At 41.4% G+C, this 20,026-nt stretch overlaps 1 protein-coding gene across 1 annotated transcript in view; it reads left to right on the forward strand.

Moving 5' to 3' along the window:
• Positions 1-20,026, forward strand: part of LOC113407226 (neuronal growth regulator 1) — a 616,762-nt gene that overhangs the window by 387,872 nt on the left and 208,864 nt on the right. The window contains exon 3 of the mRNA XM_026655455.1: positions 1,992-2,117. Coding sequence (XP_026511240.1) covers positions 1,992-2,117 — 126 coding nt within the window. The remainder of the gene's footprint in view (positions 1-1,991; positions 2,118-20,026) is intronic.

The following is a 20,026-nucleotide window of genomic DNA, read 5'->3' on the forward strand; positions in this document are numbered from 1 at the left end:
CGGGGGGGGGGGGGGGGGGCAGCCAAATTTTTTTTTGCTTGGGGCGGCAAAAAACCTAGAGCCGGCCCTGGGTCAGAGCCATTGGCCCACCCTTCTGCTGAAACCTTTTGGAGGTGTGGGGGTGACACTGCTGCTTGCTCTAGTGCAGGGAATGCAAGGGACTACAGTTGTGGCTGACACCTACACTGAATTTAGAAGGCTCCTTGCATCCATCTCAAGTATTATGCACCCACAGAGGTCCAGTCACAATCTGTCCCATAATACACATAGAAGAGTGTTAATAACCTGGACTTCACTAATTGCCAAACCCAATAATCCATATTTAAAAAAATGAGTCTCCCTTCTTAGCAAATATTAAATAGTGTTGCAGTGAAGTTCCATATTTAGTAACTTATATAGATCACTATAGTATATTTAACAGTACTGTATACAACCATGTGAAATACTGCAAACTGCAGTTATCAGAAAAGGAACTTAAAGCATTTTTGGACAGTGTATTCTTGCTGTTTAACAATTGTTTATTCACTCACTGTTTCATAAAGGTTGTAATAATTAATGAGATTCTAATGTAATGTAAGGTTTCCTTAGCCTTTCTTCTTCAAAAGTAATGGTTAAGATATCAGGAATTTTTAACTAATATGATCCAACTATTTTGAGTGTTTCTGTACCTTAATAAGATTTAGGGAATAAACTAAATACTCAAGATCTTCTGAACATTTTCAGGTTTTTTTTGTCATTATGAAGGTTTTTGCTATTACAATGTTAGTAAAGGAGGTGCCCAGTAAAGACAATAGATATTGTCCCCAGGAGAGAGGAAATCTGTTTTTCTTCATAAATATTTTTATTAAAAAAACTGAAATCTCATAATTATATTTTTTCCTGTAATACAAGCATATGCTTGCATTATGGAACAGTTTTGTTTGAAAACTGCATTTTTGGTACAAAAATGTAGCCATTGCTAAAGTTTCATCAAATTTACTAGAAGATGCAGTGGTACCAAGGTGCCAGAATATATCACTTTTTGCATGTTTAACATTGAGAATGTGGCTGTACTCTGAAAAATGTTTGTAGAAATAGCACTGTGGTGTTCCCTGTTGTTATCTTTCAATGACTTCCATACTAAAGGTACTTAGTTAATACATAAAAAGACACTTCACAAGTGAAAGCTCAGCCTGGATTCCAAAACTCAACTTTGGTTCTTGTCTTGCTGTGCATCATCACCAGTAATAAAGATTCTGCAGGCCAAATGTTATCCTCCCATTTACCCTTGTAAAACTCCATTGTGTTCAAGTTATGCCCTCACTGAAGTTTTCAGTTACACTGCTGAAGCCTTATTATATTCCGATTAGTCCTATAAATTGAATTTAGTGAACAATTCTGCTTAAGATATACAGAAAGGAAAAAGAAATGCAGCTCACTCTCTCGGCTATATTGGCATTGCAGGACCAACAGACGTAAAAAGCAATAAAAACTTACTTTACTCACTAATGTGAGGAGACATAACTCTAGATACACACAGGCAGCAGATGGAATGAATAGGAAAGTACTATTTTTGCATAATCATTTTTCAGAGAACAATAGCATTTTAATTTAATGTCCATTATGGACTAACATGAGCATGTCCGAATTTTGCCTAAACAAGAGCTACACTGGCAGATTGCCAGGAATCTGAGAGCGATTCCAAATTTTCATAAACTGGAGCAGATTGCAGTTGTCCTAGTGTTTAATATGGAGCATCCTGATCCATGAGCTGTACCTTTGTATAAATGATGGAATAGCGGTGGTCACAAGTAAGCAATTCTGAACAAGGATTTGTTTGCAAAATACCATGAAAACCAATGTAGCTAAAAAATTATAGATATAAAAAAAATCCCAACAGTTTGGACTTCAAGACATATGTCTGACATCTGAGGACTAAAGGAAATGAATCACTCTTTTTCAATCTAATGCAAAATTCTTTTTTTTTAAAGTTTCTCATTGTTCCATTTCAGTTTCTCCGAAGATATCTCGTATTTCAACTGACATTGTTGTGAATGAAGGAAGCAATGTTACACTTACTTGCTTGGCCACTGGGAAACCAGAGCCTTCCATTTCTTGGAGACACATCTCTCCATCAGGTAAGCACAAAACCTTTTTTAACCCAGAGTTTCTCTCTTTCAGGAAATCCATCGCCATTCATGCCTTTATAGATTAGGAAGCGACACCACTAGTTTTGTGTGCCCAGTTTAGGACAATTGGACCAGATTTTCAGAGAAGGTGAGCACTCACAAACTCTAGCTGAAGTCAGTGAGGGTTGTGGGTGCTCAGCACCTGTTAGACTCAGGCCCTTAAACATAGGGTTAGACACACAAATTGAGATACCAAAAATTCAACTTCACTTTTGAAAATCTGGGCCTAAGTGACTTGTCTAAGGACACAGAAGAGATTCATTGTCAGAGACAGGATGAGAGTTCCTGGTTCGCAGGTTATGCTCATTTCAACTGACCATAGTAATCTATCAAACATCTCAAAAAACAAAGGAATCTTTCAGACACAGTTCTCTATACCTAAAAAGGAAAGATGAAATTTACAGCATTCTGATTTAATATTTTTTAATATTTCACTACCACTGAGCATTGTGATTATGCTGTTATACAGAATAGTTTATCAAAATGGTTTTAAATTAACTTATACATGAAAAATTGCAAACAAACATGATATCTAAAGAAATAATTGTGATTCTGATTCCACATATAGAATTCTTTTTATATTTTAAAGTAATTTTTGTATGTGACTGACAGAGTTAAACTGTTTTTAGTATGATAGAAAAAAATATTCTTCAGGGGCCTCTGTATATTCCCACTGATGGCAAGAGCACCTTATTGCAAGTTGTGTTCATAGAGAAGTGCTCAGGTACACTGTAGCTCCTTCAAGCTTTCAGTGCCTGGGGCTGTATAAGGGAGTTCCACTCCTCAGCTGTTTCAGTGCCTGTCTATCTCTGTTGCTGACTGCTGAAGGAACTTCACTTCCGTGTTTCAGAGCTTTGGCTCTGACAGTCCTCTGTGTTTTATGTCTAGCAGGATTGCCGTCCACTGCCAAATGGAAGTGGTACACAGCATTGGTGCTGGATCTGGAATGTTTTTATGTGGATATTTTTATTTATTTTAAACATAAAGGGTCTGTTCTACTCTCTCACTTGTTTCAAAGAACTTTTCTGAAATCCATTGAGTTGTTTGGGAGTATGTTGTCACTGAATTACTGTCTCCCATTACTGGAGTATAAGACTGATTTGATGATTGTTCTGTAACTAAAATATTATATTTCCCTTTATTTACTTCCACATTAATTATTTAGTTTGAAAGGTTGCTGGAGAGATCACGTTACTTGGCATTACTTTCTGGTTGCTTAGTCAGATGTTTGGATACTTTTAATTTAGAATGAATGACTGAATGTGTTCTATATTGACCAGAGTAATGGCAATTAATTACTCTATGTGGTGGAACACAGCATAGTGTGCCTAAAAGTGAGTCTGAACAATAGTTTGCTTTACAAAACAAGATTTGAAAAAGTTACTATTGGCCTTTAAAACAATGACAATGAAATCTGTTTCAAGTGACCACTGATAAACTAGAAAAAAATCAGTTGCATCGTAAAGATGGTTTATAACTAAATGTCAATCAAAATAGTATCAGGAACCTTGGAGAGACTTTAGAACGGTAGCTTTATATATGAAGTTGCTTATAAGAGGCACTCCTTAGGGTTCCCTGAAAAAATGAATTACATTAGCTGAACCCTAGTGCCAACTTGCTAATGTCTTATAAGTGCTTCTAATTGATATTTTTTATTTTAGATGCAATCCCTGTGCAACCCCATTGGCTCAGCTGTTTATCTTTTCAGGAGAGGAGCAGTGCTTTGGTTGTGTTTTAATTAAAACTTGTCACAGAGATTTTAATTTTACATTCTAGGTCAACTTCTTTATTGCCATTTGAGTTTTGGTTAACCTTGCCTGCTTAAGAGGAATCAGGAGCGAACGATGTTCAGAAAAAAGAATTCCTTAGAATAGGCAAGGTTAACCAAGCCTCAAATGGCAATAAAGAAGTGGACTAATTACGGCTTATTGCAATGTAACTTGCATGCTCTCTGAAATTCATTTAACTGGATAAAATGTATTTTCTAAACTACCAATAGTCAAATACAGACAAAAGCTCTGAAAAAATAATAATAAATATGTAACTATATAGTCTATACAGTATAATAATACTAAATATGTATCAGTAAATAATATTGTTAGAGCTACCTCCCTCCAGTTACAGCGCATTTCTGTTTGCAACCAAAATTTGGGTCACAAGCTTGTGTGGAGCCAGAGACTGAGAGGGCAGCAGAACCAGTGCACTCAGTCCACGGGGGAGGGAATATGTTGGGTTGCTTGTGAAAGACTCTTGCTTGTCTTTCTAAAAGGTATGTTCTAGCTCATCTAGAAGTTATGGACTTGATGAAATTTTATGGCTTGTGTGACACAGAAGGTCAGCCTAGAAATCATTATAGTCCCTTTTGGCCACGCAATCTATAAGTCTTTTAGCCAAGTAGTGTTAATGGTTTCTTGAAGGGGAAGCATCCAGACCATTCTTGTTCATTGCATATTATCCACAAGATATTGCTCCCTTGTTAGGTTAGGTTAGTTGTCATGCTGTTGCTTGGACAGCATAGAGGACACCAAATTCATTATGTGCCTCCATGATGTTCTGTTCTGAGCCAAATTTGATGTGTTACGGGATTGGATGCCTGTAAGGCACAGGTGTCTGTTAACGCTTCTCCAGCCATCATGTTTTAGATCTTCCAGGGGGTCTTTTCCATTCTGCTTTTATTGGGTCAAAGTCAAAGACGACTCTCTCAGGGAAGTTGGAACACATTTGGAGCAGATGACCTTAGAACCTTAGAGAGCGTTGAGTGCCAGTTGATGTTTTCAGTCATTTTGGAATGCTTCATTTGAATGGTGTCCAACTTCTTTTCAATCTTGACAGTGTGGTGCCTGTCCCATAGGTCAGAATGCTTGTCACTGAAACATTAAAGCTCTTTAGCAGCAAAGCGTCATATTGCTATTTACCAGTGTGTTTGATTTGTGAAAGTAGGTACTGATAACATATGCAGTGCAGGTTTCAGGTCCTTACTTGCCGCTACTCATGTTATTGACAACAGAGCCGAGGTAGGTGAAATCACCAATAGTCATGACTGTGTGGTCACCCACGAAGATGCTAGAGTCCTCAGTGTGTTTGCAATTGCCACCTGGAAGAATTTTGGTTTTACATCAACTAAGTTTTGGGCTGACTTTTGCCACTGAGCTTTCCTAGGCTTTAAGTGTCATAACCAGCTCATCCATTGATTCAACAACTAGCGCTACATCGTTGGCAAAATTGAAGTTAGTACGGTTTTTAACATCAAGGTATATACCTAAAATGCATTTACTTGGTCTTAGAGAGACAAAATGGGTGAGGTAATATCTTTTATTGGACCAACTTCTGTTGGTGAAAGAGACAGAAGTTGGTCCAATAAAAGACATTACCTCACTCACTTTGTCTCTCTAATATCCTGGGACTGACACAGCTACAACAACCCTTTACTTAGTCTTATCAAGTACGTATTCTCTGATGCCATTAAAGAGTTCTGGGGTGGCATGCCTGACCTAATTAGTAAGAAGGTAGTTCTTTTCCCATTTACAAGAATGCAGTTTGAGGAGTCATCATATTAAAGAGAGAACGTTCTACAGAGTTTGTCAGGGAGGCATGTGAGTTTCAAGATCACTCAAAGTGATTCCCTGTCAATAAAGTCAAACGTGGCCTTGATACCCACAAATGCAATGTGAATGGGGTGCTTGAATTCTCATACCTTCTTGATAAGCTGGTGCACTGTGAAGATTTGCTTCATCATGGAACTACCAGGAGTGAAGCCAGCTTGAACTGATCTTCTCTTTCTTCTTAAGATATCAGTGGTTCAGGCCAACTAGATGGAAGAAAAACTTTCCCTAGGATGGCTAGAAGAGTAATGCTGTGATAGTAAAAGCAGCCTTTTTGCTGCCAGTAATGCCTTTTTGTCATTTGGACAGGTTCTCCAGATTACATTGAACAGTGTCTGCAGCCACAAAAGAATAGGTGGTCCAGTGCATTTTAACAGTTCTGCCAGAATTCCACATATTCCTGTCACCATATGTCCCTTAAGCTCCCTTGGGACTAAATGAAAACTAGAATACTTCTTCAAATGATTTTCCACTGTTGAAGTGCATGTGCCCTATCTGTGCAAAATGGGATGTTTTTTGAATAGTACTGTCCATTAGGGCGACACTTGTGCCCTGGCCACTTACTCTTCCTGTAGTCAAGAATATAAGGGGTGGAGCAGCTGTAACCTCCATTCAGTTCCATGCAGCAGATGGCTGAGACAGAACCCTGCTCTGCATAAGATGGCTGATGCTGATGCTGTTCTACAGTTGTCTTTGTCCATTTGCATATATTAAAAACCAAAACAAAACAAAACCTCTTAGACTTAGATTACTGATTTTCCTGCATAGGGGTTTAACCCCTCCCCCCCCCCACGCATGCACCACCTTGTAGATGGATCTGCCCTGTACAATAATTCAAAATGGCCAGCAGCAATTCCCTGTGGTTTAAGTTTGCCCCTCTTGTGATGAGGCAATACCTGTGAATGATGGCTATGCTCAATGCCTATTGTGCCTGGGAGAGGGATGTACTCCAGAGAATGGTTAGATTTGCAAGTCCTTCTCTGAAAGGACCCAGAAAGTGATGGAGGCAAAACTGAAACTTTTTCTCCTAGAAAAGTCCATGCAAGCAATATCAAACCCTGGCAGACCCTCCAAAAAGCTCCAGCTACTGGGTCCACCTCAAACATCAAGTGTCCTGGTGAGCCAAGATACCACCCCAGGTTCCCAGAAAACCTCTCATGAGCCCCACTCATCAGGCATCTCAGTGATGACTTCAAACAGGGGCCACAAGGAGTCCTGCTCTGATGTGTCTGCACCAAAACCCAAACTGGCACAATGGTCTCTACACACAACAAGGACTGTGCTGCCTCCAGTAGCAATAATAGGTGCTGACTACTATATCAAAGCCTCAAGCACTGTCTGTCTCTGCACCTGAAGCTCCAGCACAGTTTCTCCGTACCAAGAACCACTGCTTCAACTCCCACCACTGCCTTGGTACTGACCAAATTCTTACCCAAACTAGTTTGAGAGCTCTCTTCAGTGGCACCAATGCACTCCACAGCAACCTGAGACCTTTCATTCTGACCAGTTCTGGACTCATCTCTCACTAAAAGGCGGCAGGAGGTTATCTCTAAACCATTCCTGGCACTGATGCTACACAGAGCACACTGGATAGAAGTGTGTATTTCTTTATCTCCCCAGAAGAGGAGAAACAAAGCAGACCTTCCTCACAAGAATATTCCCTTTCACTGTCTTGGGTAGCTCAATGTGAGTCTTCTGGAGATTTGAGAGAGGAATCCTTGAAGGATACCAGACCATGCAGGACCCATAGGGAACCCCTTACCTGCTGCCCACCCATGTGTCCCTGTTCTCACTACCCTAATTAACCATGGTCATACTGATTTCCCTGGGTAATCAGTCCATGTGCTATGAAACCTGCATTTTCAACTGCACCCCACACAATGAATACAGAGGTCCCATTTTCTTAAGCTCCTCTCGTGTCCCATCCTCTACTGATGGAGAGTTAGGAGGAATATAATGGTGATGATTGCTCTTCTGATCCACAGCATCAGCTATCTGTAACCATCTCATCTTCCTCCCCAGTTGTAGTCATTATTCCTCCTCCATGGCTTCTATGGATAAGACAAAAGTCTTTCAGGACTTGCTAAAAAGAATGGTGGAGATACTGGATATCCCACTAGAGCCCATACAAGAGAAGCTCGGGATATTCTGCAACCTTCTACTTTTAGTGTCTAGCTATGGCCATCAGTTATGGACTGCTTGAACCTGCCAAAGTGATCTGGCATATTTCTAGCTCAATTCTAGCAATTTCTAAAAGAGCTGACAGAAGATACCAAGAAGATGCCAAGTATCCACTAAGAGTTTTGAGTATTTTTTATCAGTACCTGGTACCCTGATTATTCAAGCAGCTCAGGAAAAATCAAGGCAACAAGGTCAGCATAAATCTATTCTTTAGGAGAAAGATCCAAAGAATCTTTCGGAGGAAAATATATTCTTCAGTGAGCCTCCAGATGAGAGTAATGTGCTATCAAGCGCTACTCTCAAAATACAACTTCCTCCTTGGGACAGACTTTTTAGTGAGGCTTCTGAAGCAGAAGCATCAGCATAAGAAATGAAGATCTCTCATGGCCTAAGTCCCAAAGAGAAAACACCAGAGACTAGAGTCTTTCTACAGACAGATGACAACATCCCTATTATCAGCAACAGTGGTCCTCCAAGTCCCCGAGCAGGAGACAGTAATTTCATTGGTGGCAGCCCTTTCTGTCGTCTTTGCTGCCCCACATTCTGGGGCTTCTAGCAAGAACCGTTTTGAGGTGCATGTTTGGAGCCTGACTAGACCACCTTTGGATCCTCTTCCTTTCAACCCATCCAGTGGCAACTGCTTTCTTCCTCCAGGAGACATGGACTGGGATAACCTCAGACTGGTGGGTCCTCAAAATAGTCAGCATAGGGTACCCCACCCTAGTTTCAAGCTGTGGCAACCCATCCCACCTTCTCCATCCCTTTTCAATGATCTTTGTCATGAGACACCGTTGAAGCATTTGGTAGATTCCCTTATACAGCTGGGAGCAGTGGAATAAGTATCCCCAGAGTTCAGGAGCAAAGGATTTTATTCCCACTATTTCCTAGTCCTAAAGAAGAAAATGGGGTGGACACCCATCCTCAACCGTAGATATCTCAAGGCCTTCATCCATTGTTTCAAATTCCGGATGGTTACCCTAGTCTCCATAATCCCTTCCTTGGATCTTGTGGTTGGTTCGTGGCTCTCAGCTTACAGAACACATACTGCCATCTTTCAGTATACCGAGTTCACATGAAGTACCTGAGATTCGTAGCTGGCAAATCTCACTGTCAGTACAGAGTCCTACACTTTGGCCCTATAAGTCTTCACCAAAGTTCTGGCAGTCATTGCTGAGTAACTGAGGATACAAGGAATACAGGTGTACCCCTAATTTGACGATTGGCTGATATGGGGAAAATCCCCCCAGCAAATGTACAACTCCCTTCAAAAAACATTAAACCTCTTTCTATTCTTATTGTAGAAAACATCTGTGGCAACAGGTAATTCCCAATAAGCTGAAACATCTCTCAATGAGTCATTTTTATCAATCAATGAAGACATTTTTAATAACATGTATCCCTTATAAATCACAAGTAGTCTTTTTCTGGACATCTGGACAATTCTCCATGGGTCAACAGGGTCAGGGTAAAAATATTATATACATTCCACCATTTAGTCACACACTATATTTAACCTAACTACAAAGTCCCTGGAAGCACAAAAACTAGAATTATAGCTACAACACACTTTGTTCAAAGAATCATGGGGTTTTATATACAAAGAATTATGGGAATACAAAGAATCGTGGAGAGTCTGGTTCATTTGCTAACAGAAGGAAACCTTTAATCAGACTGGTATACAAGACCAAATGGAAGAGATTTTTCTGTCTGGATAGTTCAGCAAAAATTTTCACCATTGACAACTTCAATTTCTGCAATTCTGGAATAACTACTTTCCCTGAAACAATTGGGATTGTCCCTCAGTTCTATAAGGGTGCACTTGGAAGCGATCTCTGCTAGTCACCCTCCCATTCAAGGCCACATGATCTTCGCTTATCCACCTCTGGTGACGTTTCTAAAAGGGCTCACCCATGTTTTCCCACCGGTCAGGGAACTCCTTCCTTCTTGCAATCTTAACCTGGTTTTGACTGGACTGATGGGTTTCCTATTTAAGCCTATGACTATGTGCTCTGCTTATCACCTGTCTATGAAAACCACCTTGCTGGTAACCACCTTGCTGGTAGCCAAAACTAGGAAAATAGGGGAGATTCAGGCCCTCATGATGGGCCCTCCTTACATGTTCTTTTGTAAGGACAGTCACCCTTAGATGTCATCTGAGGTTTCTGCCCAAGGTAACCAATGACTTTCACATCAATCAGTCTGTTCACTCCTGTTTTTTCTCCCTAAACTGATTCTGCCACAAGTGAAATGAAACTCCACACACTGAAATAATGAGAGCCTGGTATTTTTATTTAGAGAGGACCAAGCTGGCCAGGTGCACACCTAAACTCTTTGTGGCTTTTGCTGAGAGGGTTAAGGGACAGCCCTTGGAGGGGCAATCGTCTCAGAGGCTGTCCAAGTGGGTCTCAGATTGTCTTGTTATGATATAGCTAAAAAGGATGACCCTGGACAAATTAGGGCTCATTCTACTAAGACTGCAGCAGCTTCTGCAGCTTGTCTGGGTAGCATCCTCACATCAGAAATGGTTAAGGCAGCAACATGGAGTTCTAGACACACATTTACCACTCACTATTTCCTGGTTCCAGCATCCAGCTCAGATGCTAGTTTCAGTAAGATGGTCCTGCAATCTCTATTCAAATAGGACTCCTCTTGCCCAGGTCTGGTGAATTGGCATGTGATTGTTGGACACCAGCAGTGGAATCTGTGTGGACAATCACTCAGAGAAAGAAAAGTTACTTACCCAACAGTAAGTATGGTTCTTTGAGATGTGCTTTCCAAAGATTCCACAACCCACCCTCCATCCTCGTTAGCCAGAGTCCTATTCCAATGGGATTCTAATTAACAAAGGAACTGACTGCAGGTTGCACCCTGCCCTTTATAACCTTAGCCATGGGAAGCGAGAGGATGGCTGGGACACTGCTATTCAAAAGAATCTAATCTCAGGCACCTGGGGCATATGTATACCAAGAGTGGAATCTGTGTGGACAGAGTATCTCAAAAAACCCACACTTACTGTAGAGTAAGTAACTGAGCTTAATTAACTTGCATTTATGTGACTATTGTCTAGGATAATAAAGAAAGACGCTCAATCATAATATGGCTAATTTACTTTGGTTTCCAGCTGCATTTAACCCCACTTCTTACAAGGAGCAAACACTGATAAATCTCTCTTGGCAGAGAACTGAAATAGAGTTTGACTGTATTGTAGCTGATTTACTATTGTCATGGCTCTGTTTTCTCTGGGATAAGGATAGAGGATTTAGGACTGGTCTGTGGGAAAGGAGGAAGGCCCAGAAACTCTGTGAAATAACTCCATGACAATACAGAAACAAGCAGCCCTGGAAACCCAACAGTTTATATTCTGTCTGGTAGTCTGTCGTGTAAATTGTTGAAGTAATTTTCTTTTGAGGTAACAATGTAGCTGTACTGTATTGGAGCACGTATTTTGGAATAGAAACAGTTACAAACAGCACTAAAAATCAATTAAAATGTGCAAGGTATGCCTCGATTTATTAGGAAAAAAAGGATACTTGCAAACACTAGTTTTCTCTATAGTGTTTGCATCCTAATTTCTGCAAATTGAGTTTATCTAGAGCTAAGGTTCATTTGCCCTTCATATTTTTCATCAGTTCTCTCCTAGAACTCCCACTGACAATAGTGAGGCTTACATACATGCATCAGAACAAGAATACAGTGCTAAATAATAAAGAATTATATTTAAAAGATTCTGGAATTGTTTGTCAAAGCTGCTACTAAAAGATAAGATACTGAAATCTCTGTATACAAATGATTCAATGTAGCCTAATTCAGAAAAGTTATCATGGTTTGCATCAATGCAGCCTCTACTTGGATGAGATCTGATACAATTTTTTGAACAAGAGATAAAATAAAACTTTAATGTGAATGAAAATAAAATATATTTAAAGATGATTTTTAACTTAGTACATAAATTATTGGCCTGTAATCTTTATGGTGAATGTTTAACTTAGTCATTATGTAAATGAATGCATTATATAAATATTCATTATACAAACCCATTATGTAAATCCACAGAATCTACACACACAGTGTAACGCCAAAAGGAATGTGAAACTGTAGTTTGTAATCTGAAATTCTCGTATTGTTGAAATGTCATTTGATTAAATAGTAGGTATTTATTTTGTTCTGACATTGAAGAGCAAAGTTTAACATCCATAGTTTAAGAATGAAACCAGAATCTTAAAGAATTAAGGTCTGTCTGAAACATAATGCTAGTTTTAAACACTTGCATACACACCATACTTGTTATATTACCATCTTTGGAAAGCAAGCACTGCAAATGTTACCAAGAGGAGTTGTATACGGAAAGTGGACCCCCATCTAAATACCACAAGGCAGTAATTTTGCAAGGCGCTGATCCACTCCATTGATTTGGTTCATGCCCCAAGTGAGCAAGGGAAGGAGATGACCTGCAGTTCCTCCTCTTCTTTCAACAAGTTGCTTTGGCAGCTATTTGTTTTACACATGCACAAGGCTTTCAGATATGCTTCTCTTTTCTCACTCTTTTGGGGTGGGGGGGACGGAGAAGGTAAAATAAGAGGATTGTGACTGGTGGTGAATCAAAAAGAGATGGATGAAGCTGGCAGTTGCAAATCTGTCTAGGTCCTTTGCTGTTACTGAAAAATGCATGATGCGCTGAATGAGCAGGTGTCCTATGGAAAACATAGTCTGTGATCATGTTATTAAAGACTCTATTAAAGTTTATACAAGCGCCCTTTATTCTGGCATTTCCTAACTTTTGAGTGCTTGACTTCGCAAACTGAATGTTCTTTGAACGTACTTTTTAGATGTACTTCCTAGGTTTTTAAAAAGCAAATTGAAAAAACAGAGTAGACCCTGTTGGAACCATATTCACACCCTCATAGTTCATCAGTAGAATTAAAACATTTAGATGCAGGGGCGGCTCTATGTATTTTGCCGCCCCAAGCACGGCAGTGAGGCAGCCTTCGGCGGCACGCCTGCAGGAGGTCCGCCAGTCTCGCGCCTTCGGCGTACCCGCTGCCGAATTGCCGCCGAAGCCACAGGATCAGCGGACCTCCCGCAGGTGTGCCACCGAAGGCAGCCTGACTGCCTCCCTCACGGCGACTGGCAGGCCGCCCCCCATGGCTTGCCGCCCCAGGCACGCGCTTGCTGTGCTGGTGCCTGGAGCCACCCCTGTTTAGATGAATAGCACAGACATCTGCCACTTGAGCTAACTAGTAGTAGTAGGTTGTCATCCTCTATGTGACCCATCCACTAGAAGGAGATGAGGTACACATTTTGCCAGTGGGCTTCACAGCTATTTGAGTTTCCTCTAGTGGTTACCTACCCTTCTGCCTCTGGCCCCTCCAGCTTGTGTTGTTTCAGTCCCAGTCTCCCTTCTGCCCCTCCTCATCTCAGGTTCCTCATCTCAGTCACCCCACCTCCCTCTGACTCTTTGTCCTGTTCCCCAGCTCTTTCTCACAGTTTCAACAGCACCTTCTCCCGGTCTCTCTTTTCCCCATCCCCTTTGGCCGTGCTCCTCACCCTTCTGAACTCAGATCAGGCTACTACCTCTCTCTCTCCTCACTGCCTGCAGGAGTAAGCATTGAGAGAACAGGAAAGAACAGAAAAAGAACAGGAAAGACAGCATCCCTCCTCCCAGTCCCAAAGCCTGGCAACACAGCAGCTCCTGTCTAACAGGATCCCCTCGCCAAATTTCAAGTCTCTGTGCCAAAGCAAGGAGGCACTAAAGAGAAAGAAATAACTTATTCTGAGAAACAGATGAACCATTTTTGCTGATGTTTAAAAAATAAAATAAAATATAATATAAAAATAAAATAAATCAGCCATTGACAGACAAACAGCATGGGAAATTTAAGCTCAAAGGCTTAAAGTCTGTCAAAGTTATAAGCAACAGAAAACAGGGTCTTACAATGGAAAGTGTTGAGCAACCTTAACAACAGGCACCACTACCTGAATCATCTACAGTATAGCTCGAGGTAACAGCAGAATAATAAACACCTGCAAAACAGAATATTCACAGCCAGTTCACTCTCTATTGCCTGTAATACACTAAGTATTTGCAGTTCAATAATATTGGCAGTCTGATGTTTTGGAGGTAGTTTTTTTTTCCATTTTCATGCTGTGACTTCCCTCCCCTTATTAGCAAACTCCAGTCTCTCTTCATGCCCCCTTCTCCTCCTGTGTGTGTGGGCGCACACACCATGATTGAACTGAATCCAATACTAGCCCTATTGTTTCTGGACAGTGCTAAAGCTCTGAAGATGTATTACACTAATGTATCATCATAACACTGGTCGTTCTGACGATATATTAGTGTAATACATCTTCAGAGCGCACAAATGATGGAACTGTCTAGGACGAATGAGTCTAGGAGTTGATTCAATTCAATTACAGGACAAAAGGCATTGCTAGTAACTGAATGCAGAAAGAGAGAATGTTTCCTGCAAAAATCTCACTGGAGCAGATTACTACAAAAATCTTGACATTTCATGGGGAAAAAGTCAGCTTGTTTGCTTTTAGTTTCAGCTAAAAATAACTACCCTGAAATATTAACAAGAAGTTTTAAAATTAGCACTAACTATGTTAAAAGTTAAAATGTTAAAATACCTTGTTCCATATGTATTTAGTTATTATAGGGTAATTTTTTTTTCAAAAGTTTAATGAATATTTCCGCACGACACAGAAACAGTAAACATCCTGTTTAAAAAGTAAGAACTATGTGCGATGGACTTTTTTTACAATGAAAATTGATTTTTTTTTATTTTAAATCAAATAGGATCAGATTTCCAAGGACTTGTATAATGTGTGAATTAATGTTTTAAGATGCTCAAACTCTTTTCCTTTAACTCAAAAGTGGCTTTATCTTTAAACTATACTTTGCAATTGTAGCACTCATACCTAGTGAATTATATAGACCCAAGAGTCGATAGAGCATGTGCATGTACACACCAATACAATAGGTGTTAGTGTACCTAAACTTCAGTTAATATAATCACAATCCCAAACAATATATTCAATACAGCATTTCTTAGTCTATAACAAGCTGATAACTTCCACACTACTCTATAGCTGCTGTCATTAACAGTACAGAGCTAATACTAATCTCAACTGTGTAAAATATCTAGACATAGACGCAGCTTTTCCTAGCTTTATCATTCAAAGTCGAATTAAAGATATTTCAAGTACTATGGAAATGGTCCCATCTGAAAAGCCTCTCTGTTGGATCGTTGTTAAGGTCCCACTTGAATTGCTTTGTCCTAGGTATCTTAAATCTTGGGATTATTTGTTTCCTGGTTCATCAGTCTGAATTCCTGAGGCCAGCTGCCAGTCATCTGTCTAGTACTCCAAGTGATCACAAGGCACTTCCCTTGCTTCTTTTTAAAGCCTTTACTGCTAGTCAAGAATAACTCTGCCGACAGCACAGCTGTTACTTAGAATGATATGCATTTGCCATCTATGAAATTTCCCCATGACACCCCATGTAATCACCTGGCTAGTGGGATGTGTACTGCCTTTTTCTGGATGGAATCAGAATTCTTCGACTACACCATAGCCCCTGTAGTGCTAACTGAGATATTCCTTTAACTCAAGTGTTAGAGGCCTATTCCTTTGGAGCAGGAGGATCCGAGTTCCATTGTCACTAAAGCTGTGAAGTTCTGAGTAGCTATGATGTGCACCCTATTGGCAACTGTAAAGATCCTAGATGGACATGGATATATATATATTTTTTACTGTATTATTCTATAGCATAAACTAGTTTCTTTGCTTAGGAAAAATAATGTAAAACAGTTCAGTGATTTAATTTGATAAGTAGTGGCAATGACATGCCTCCCTTATGCCATCATTTTTTCATCTTGTGGGCAATTGTTTGACTGTGGCATTAGCACTGTACTCAACTTTCAGGTGAAACATCTGTTCCTTGCAACTAAATTGGAATGGCCTACCCACAATCCAGGAAAGTTTCAGTAGCAAATCATGCAGGAAGGATCAACAATGAGTAGGCCAGGATTAACCATGAGCTGGGAGGTTTCATATGTTCCTAAATAGGCCAGTCTGAAGGAAGCACATCTGAGCATGTAAATGTCTCAATCTTCAGTTTCAAATCTGCTGCAAGGTGCTGGACCTGCATGGTCAAGTGATGGCTTCCTGGAAGACGACCACTTTCATAACCCCTTTGTGAAAGTCAATATTACAATGGGGAAGTGGAGAGCCTAGGCCTTTTTGCAGACAATTATCCTTGACAAATTTATGTACATAAAACCTATATGGTAGTGTGATGGGCATACTAGAAATGAATAGAAAAGAGAAGCCTAATATACAGTGGTTCATTTTGTACTTTAAATATTTATGCCATTAATATTTTATAGGGACTCTATTCTACTCTATATAAGTTCTTACACTATGGTATCTGAATAACTTCCAGTAGTGCATAAGTCCCATGTCACATCTGTCACATGTTTAGTTATCTCATCCTGTCCCCAGGGGAGAAGTATGTGCAGTGGAATGTCTTGCTTTGACAGGGTTTTAGTTGTTCATTTTTTTAAATATACATGTCACTGTGTATTTCTAAGAGAGACAAGGTAGGTGAAGTAATATCATTTATTAGATCAACTTCTGTTTGTTTATTGGACCAACACAGCTACAACAACACTGAAAACAACTATGTATTTATGTTAGAGAAGGCAAGGTCAAAGACATGTTCCTTGCACTTGAAGGAGAAGTGGTGAGTGTGACAGATACTGCAACCCTAATGCAGCATCTTTGAGGACTATATTGTACTTTATATTTGAAACATGAAAATCTCAAAAAGCCCTTATATTCAGATGGGCCAGATAGCATGAGCTGTAGAATATTTATAGCCCATATTTTCACCCACACAAATGATGATGTGTATTTGTGTGTTCCTGACTTATTAAATGGGTTTCCTGGGGAATCCCAGGGGGAGAGGGGGCGGAGGGGGTTAATGCAGATCCTCTGGAGATGGGTTAGTGGTTGTCCCTCCCCCTCTGGCTCAGTAGGAGGCCACTTTGCCTCACTACGTCACTGGGGCACCACCAATTATCAGGGAATTAGTGAATCAAGTCCCAGGGCCTGAAGCCCCTTTGGTGAGGTAGACGAGAGCAGCAAAAGAGTCTAGGTAGCTCTGACCCTTAGGCAGGGCAGAGCAGCAAAGCAGCCTTGGTAGCTCTGACCCTCAGGCAGAGCAACAAACTGTCTAGGGAGCACAGGCCTTCAGACAGGAGAGAGCACCAAACAGTCTAGGGAGCTTGGATCCTTAGGCAGGGCGGGGCTATATGCAGTCTTTTGCCTGATGTCCTGACTCAGGCAGATGGCAAACAAATGTAGGCCTCTTGGTGTAAGGTGGGTAGGTGGCCACCACAAGGGTGGGGCAGCCACAGGGGTAGGGGGACCTGGGCCCACCCTACTCCACCGGGTCCCAGCCCAGGGCCCTGACAGTGGTGGAGGGCTCCACCACTAGGTCAGCGGGTATCCCACCGCAACATGCTAACTTGGGTTCTGACTGCAAAACTGGACCAATGTCTACTTCCTACCCTAGGCTGGAGAAGGGTGTCATAGGTTTCACCCCCACTCTGGACTTTAGAGTACAGATATGGGGACCTGCATGTGAACCCCTAAGCTCAATTAATAGCTTAGATCTGGTCTGCTGCCACCACTCCCAAGTACTAATTCCCTTCCCTGGGTAGCCTTGAGAGACTTCTTCACCAATTCCCTGGTGAACACAGATCCAAACCCCTTGGATCTTAAAACAAGGAGAAATTAACCATCCCCCCTCCTTTCTCCCACGAACTCCTGGTGGATCCAGGAAAAATCAATCAGGTTATTAAAAAAAGGCTTTTAATTAAAGAAAAGAAAGGTAAAAGAAAACCCTCTGGGAGAGATTAGCATACCAGCTACTCTCACAGACAACAGATTCAAAACACAGAGGATGTTCTCCTGGGCAAAAACTTAGTACACAAAAGAATACCCAATTTGATTATTCCCTAATTGCACAAGACAAGTTACAAAAGAAAATAAACATAAACCTATTTATTCCCTTCACTAATACTCACTACTTGATAAGAGGCTGAATTCTGGAGCTTTCCCACTCCGGTCAAAAGTGAAACTAACTCAGACAAAGGGAACTTCCCTCCTTCCGTTTGAACCATCTTGTCCTCCCATTGGTTCCTCTGGTCAGGTGTCAGCTAGGCTAGGTGAACTTCTTAATCCTTTACAGGTAAAAGAGGCATTAACCCTTAACTATCTGTTTATGACAAGGGGTTACGTAGTTCTGGGGTCTCATTGGGGTATTCGGCCGCTGGCAATCCTGGTTGCTTCTCTCCGCCTCCTCTGGAGTCAAGGTGCTTGTTGCTTGGTAGCAGGGCCTGGGGCCTTGCAGCAGGCTTGGGACATCCATCTCCTTCCCTGGCTCAGGCTCAACTGAGCTAGAGACCCCACCTCTTAAACTTCCTGTCCTGCCCACCAGGAATCTGAGAGAGTGGCCCCTCCCCGTCTGGCTCAGTGGGAGACCACTCCACCTCACTACATCCTCCAACACTTGTTATGTAAAAACCCAGCCTTTCAAGCTTGACCTTGTCGGGGAGATACTGGTTTTATCTGTTTATCTGTTTTCAAGAGCCTAGGAGACAAAGCAAGATTTCTGGTATAAAAAGCTGAGTTTAAACAGACTCTTGATTCTTCTGATTCAGCAAACAGACAGGACCTTAGGTCCTAGGGTGGCCCTAACCCCTGCAGAAGGGTTGGAAAGACTTTGTCCTACCGGACTGCTCATGCGGAAGATGGGAAATTCCTGTTATGTTTAGTGAGGATTTAAATCCTTTTATTGTTTTTATGTTTTTCCTCTGTGATGCTTTTGCTCTCATAATAAATGTACTTTGCTTTGGAAGGGCTATGTGGTCATTGGTAAAACACTAATTGTCTTTGGAGAGAAAGCCAAACACAGGTGTTGGCTGTTAGGCAGACTGGCTTGCTGGGGATATCACAGTGTATGTATGGCACTGAGCTGCATGCAGCCTTAAAACCACATGGCTCCCTCTCCAGAGACAGGTGATGTTTAGAAGCAGGTCTGGCTTTAGGCCGATTCCCCTGATTCCCCGGAATCGGGCCCCGCAGCTAAGAGGGCCCTGCGCCTTAGTCTCACCTGGTGGCGGTCTGCTCCGGTGGCATTTCGGCGGCGGGGGGGGGTCCGCTCCGGGGTCTTTGGCGGCATTTCGGCGGCAGCGGGTCCTTCGGTGCCGTGGAAGACGCGGAGCAGACCCCCCGCCGCCGAAGTGCTGCTGAAGACCCGGACCGCCACTGGGTATTCGAATCGGGCCCCGCGGGTACTAAAGCCGTCCCTGATTAGAAGCCTGAGATATGACTGGACGTTCCTGTAGTGGAATACGGAGGCAGAATACAGATTCAATTACCCTGAAACTGTGACAGTGAGGTTTGTGATTGTCCTTAGTTCCTGGGGGAGTTTATCACAGAGTCTCAGACTGGTCACTGAGAAAGTTCTGTCTCGCGCACAGATGTGCTTTACCCTTATTACAGAGGGTTCCTTTGTGCCAGAGGAGCATATCTGTCAACCACAGCGTTCATCGCAGAGCTTTAGACAGAGTTTTAGATATTCTGGGTTCAGGCCCTGAAGCACCTGAATAAGGACTGAGAACTTTAACTTGATTTGATAGTCTATAGGAAGCCAGTGTAGAGAACAGGTTAAATCTGATCACAATAACCTGTGTTGTTGAGGAGACACACTGAAGCATCTTTACTAATTGGAGTTTCCTAAGTGCCAACGGTTTCATGCTCTAGTCCATCTTATTGTAAAATTACTATTCTGGAGTCAAGTTTAGCAATCTGTAAAGTCAGCAGATGTCACTAAATCAATGCTCTTTAATATGAAACACATCTGTAGCAGTTTCCCACCAACTCAAGAGGAAAAAGGAGATATGAACCTAGTAAAGGAAATAGACTTCCACCTATACATAGTTTTCTTTATCAATTTAAAGGCAGCAGTGCAATTAATAGCTTCCAGTGGTTGCTGTCTTTCAA

The sequence above is a fragment of the Terrapene carolina genome, unplaced genomic scaffold, assembly GCF_002925995.2.
Source record: "Terrapene carolina triunguis isolate 2854851 unplaced genomic scaffold, T_m_triunguis-2.0 Scaffold210, whole genome shotgun sequence".
In the NCBI taxonomy this organism is placed as follows: Eukaryota; Metazoa; Chordata; order Testudines; family Emydidae; genus Terrapene; species Terrapene triunguis.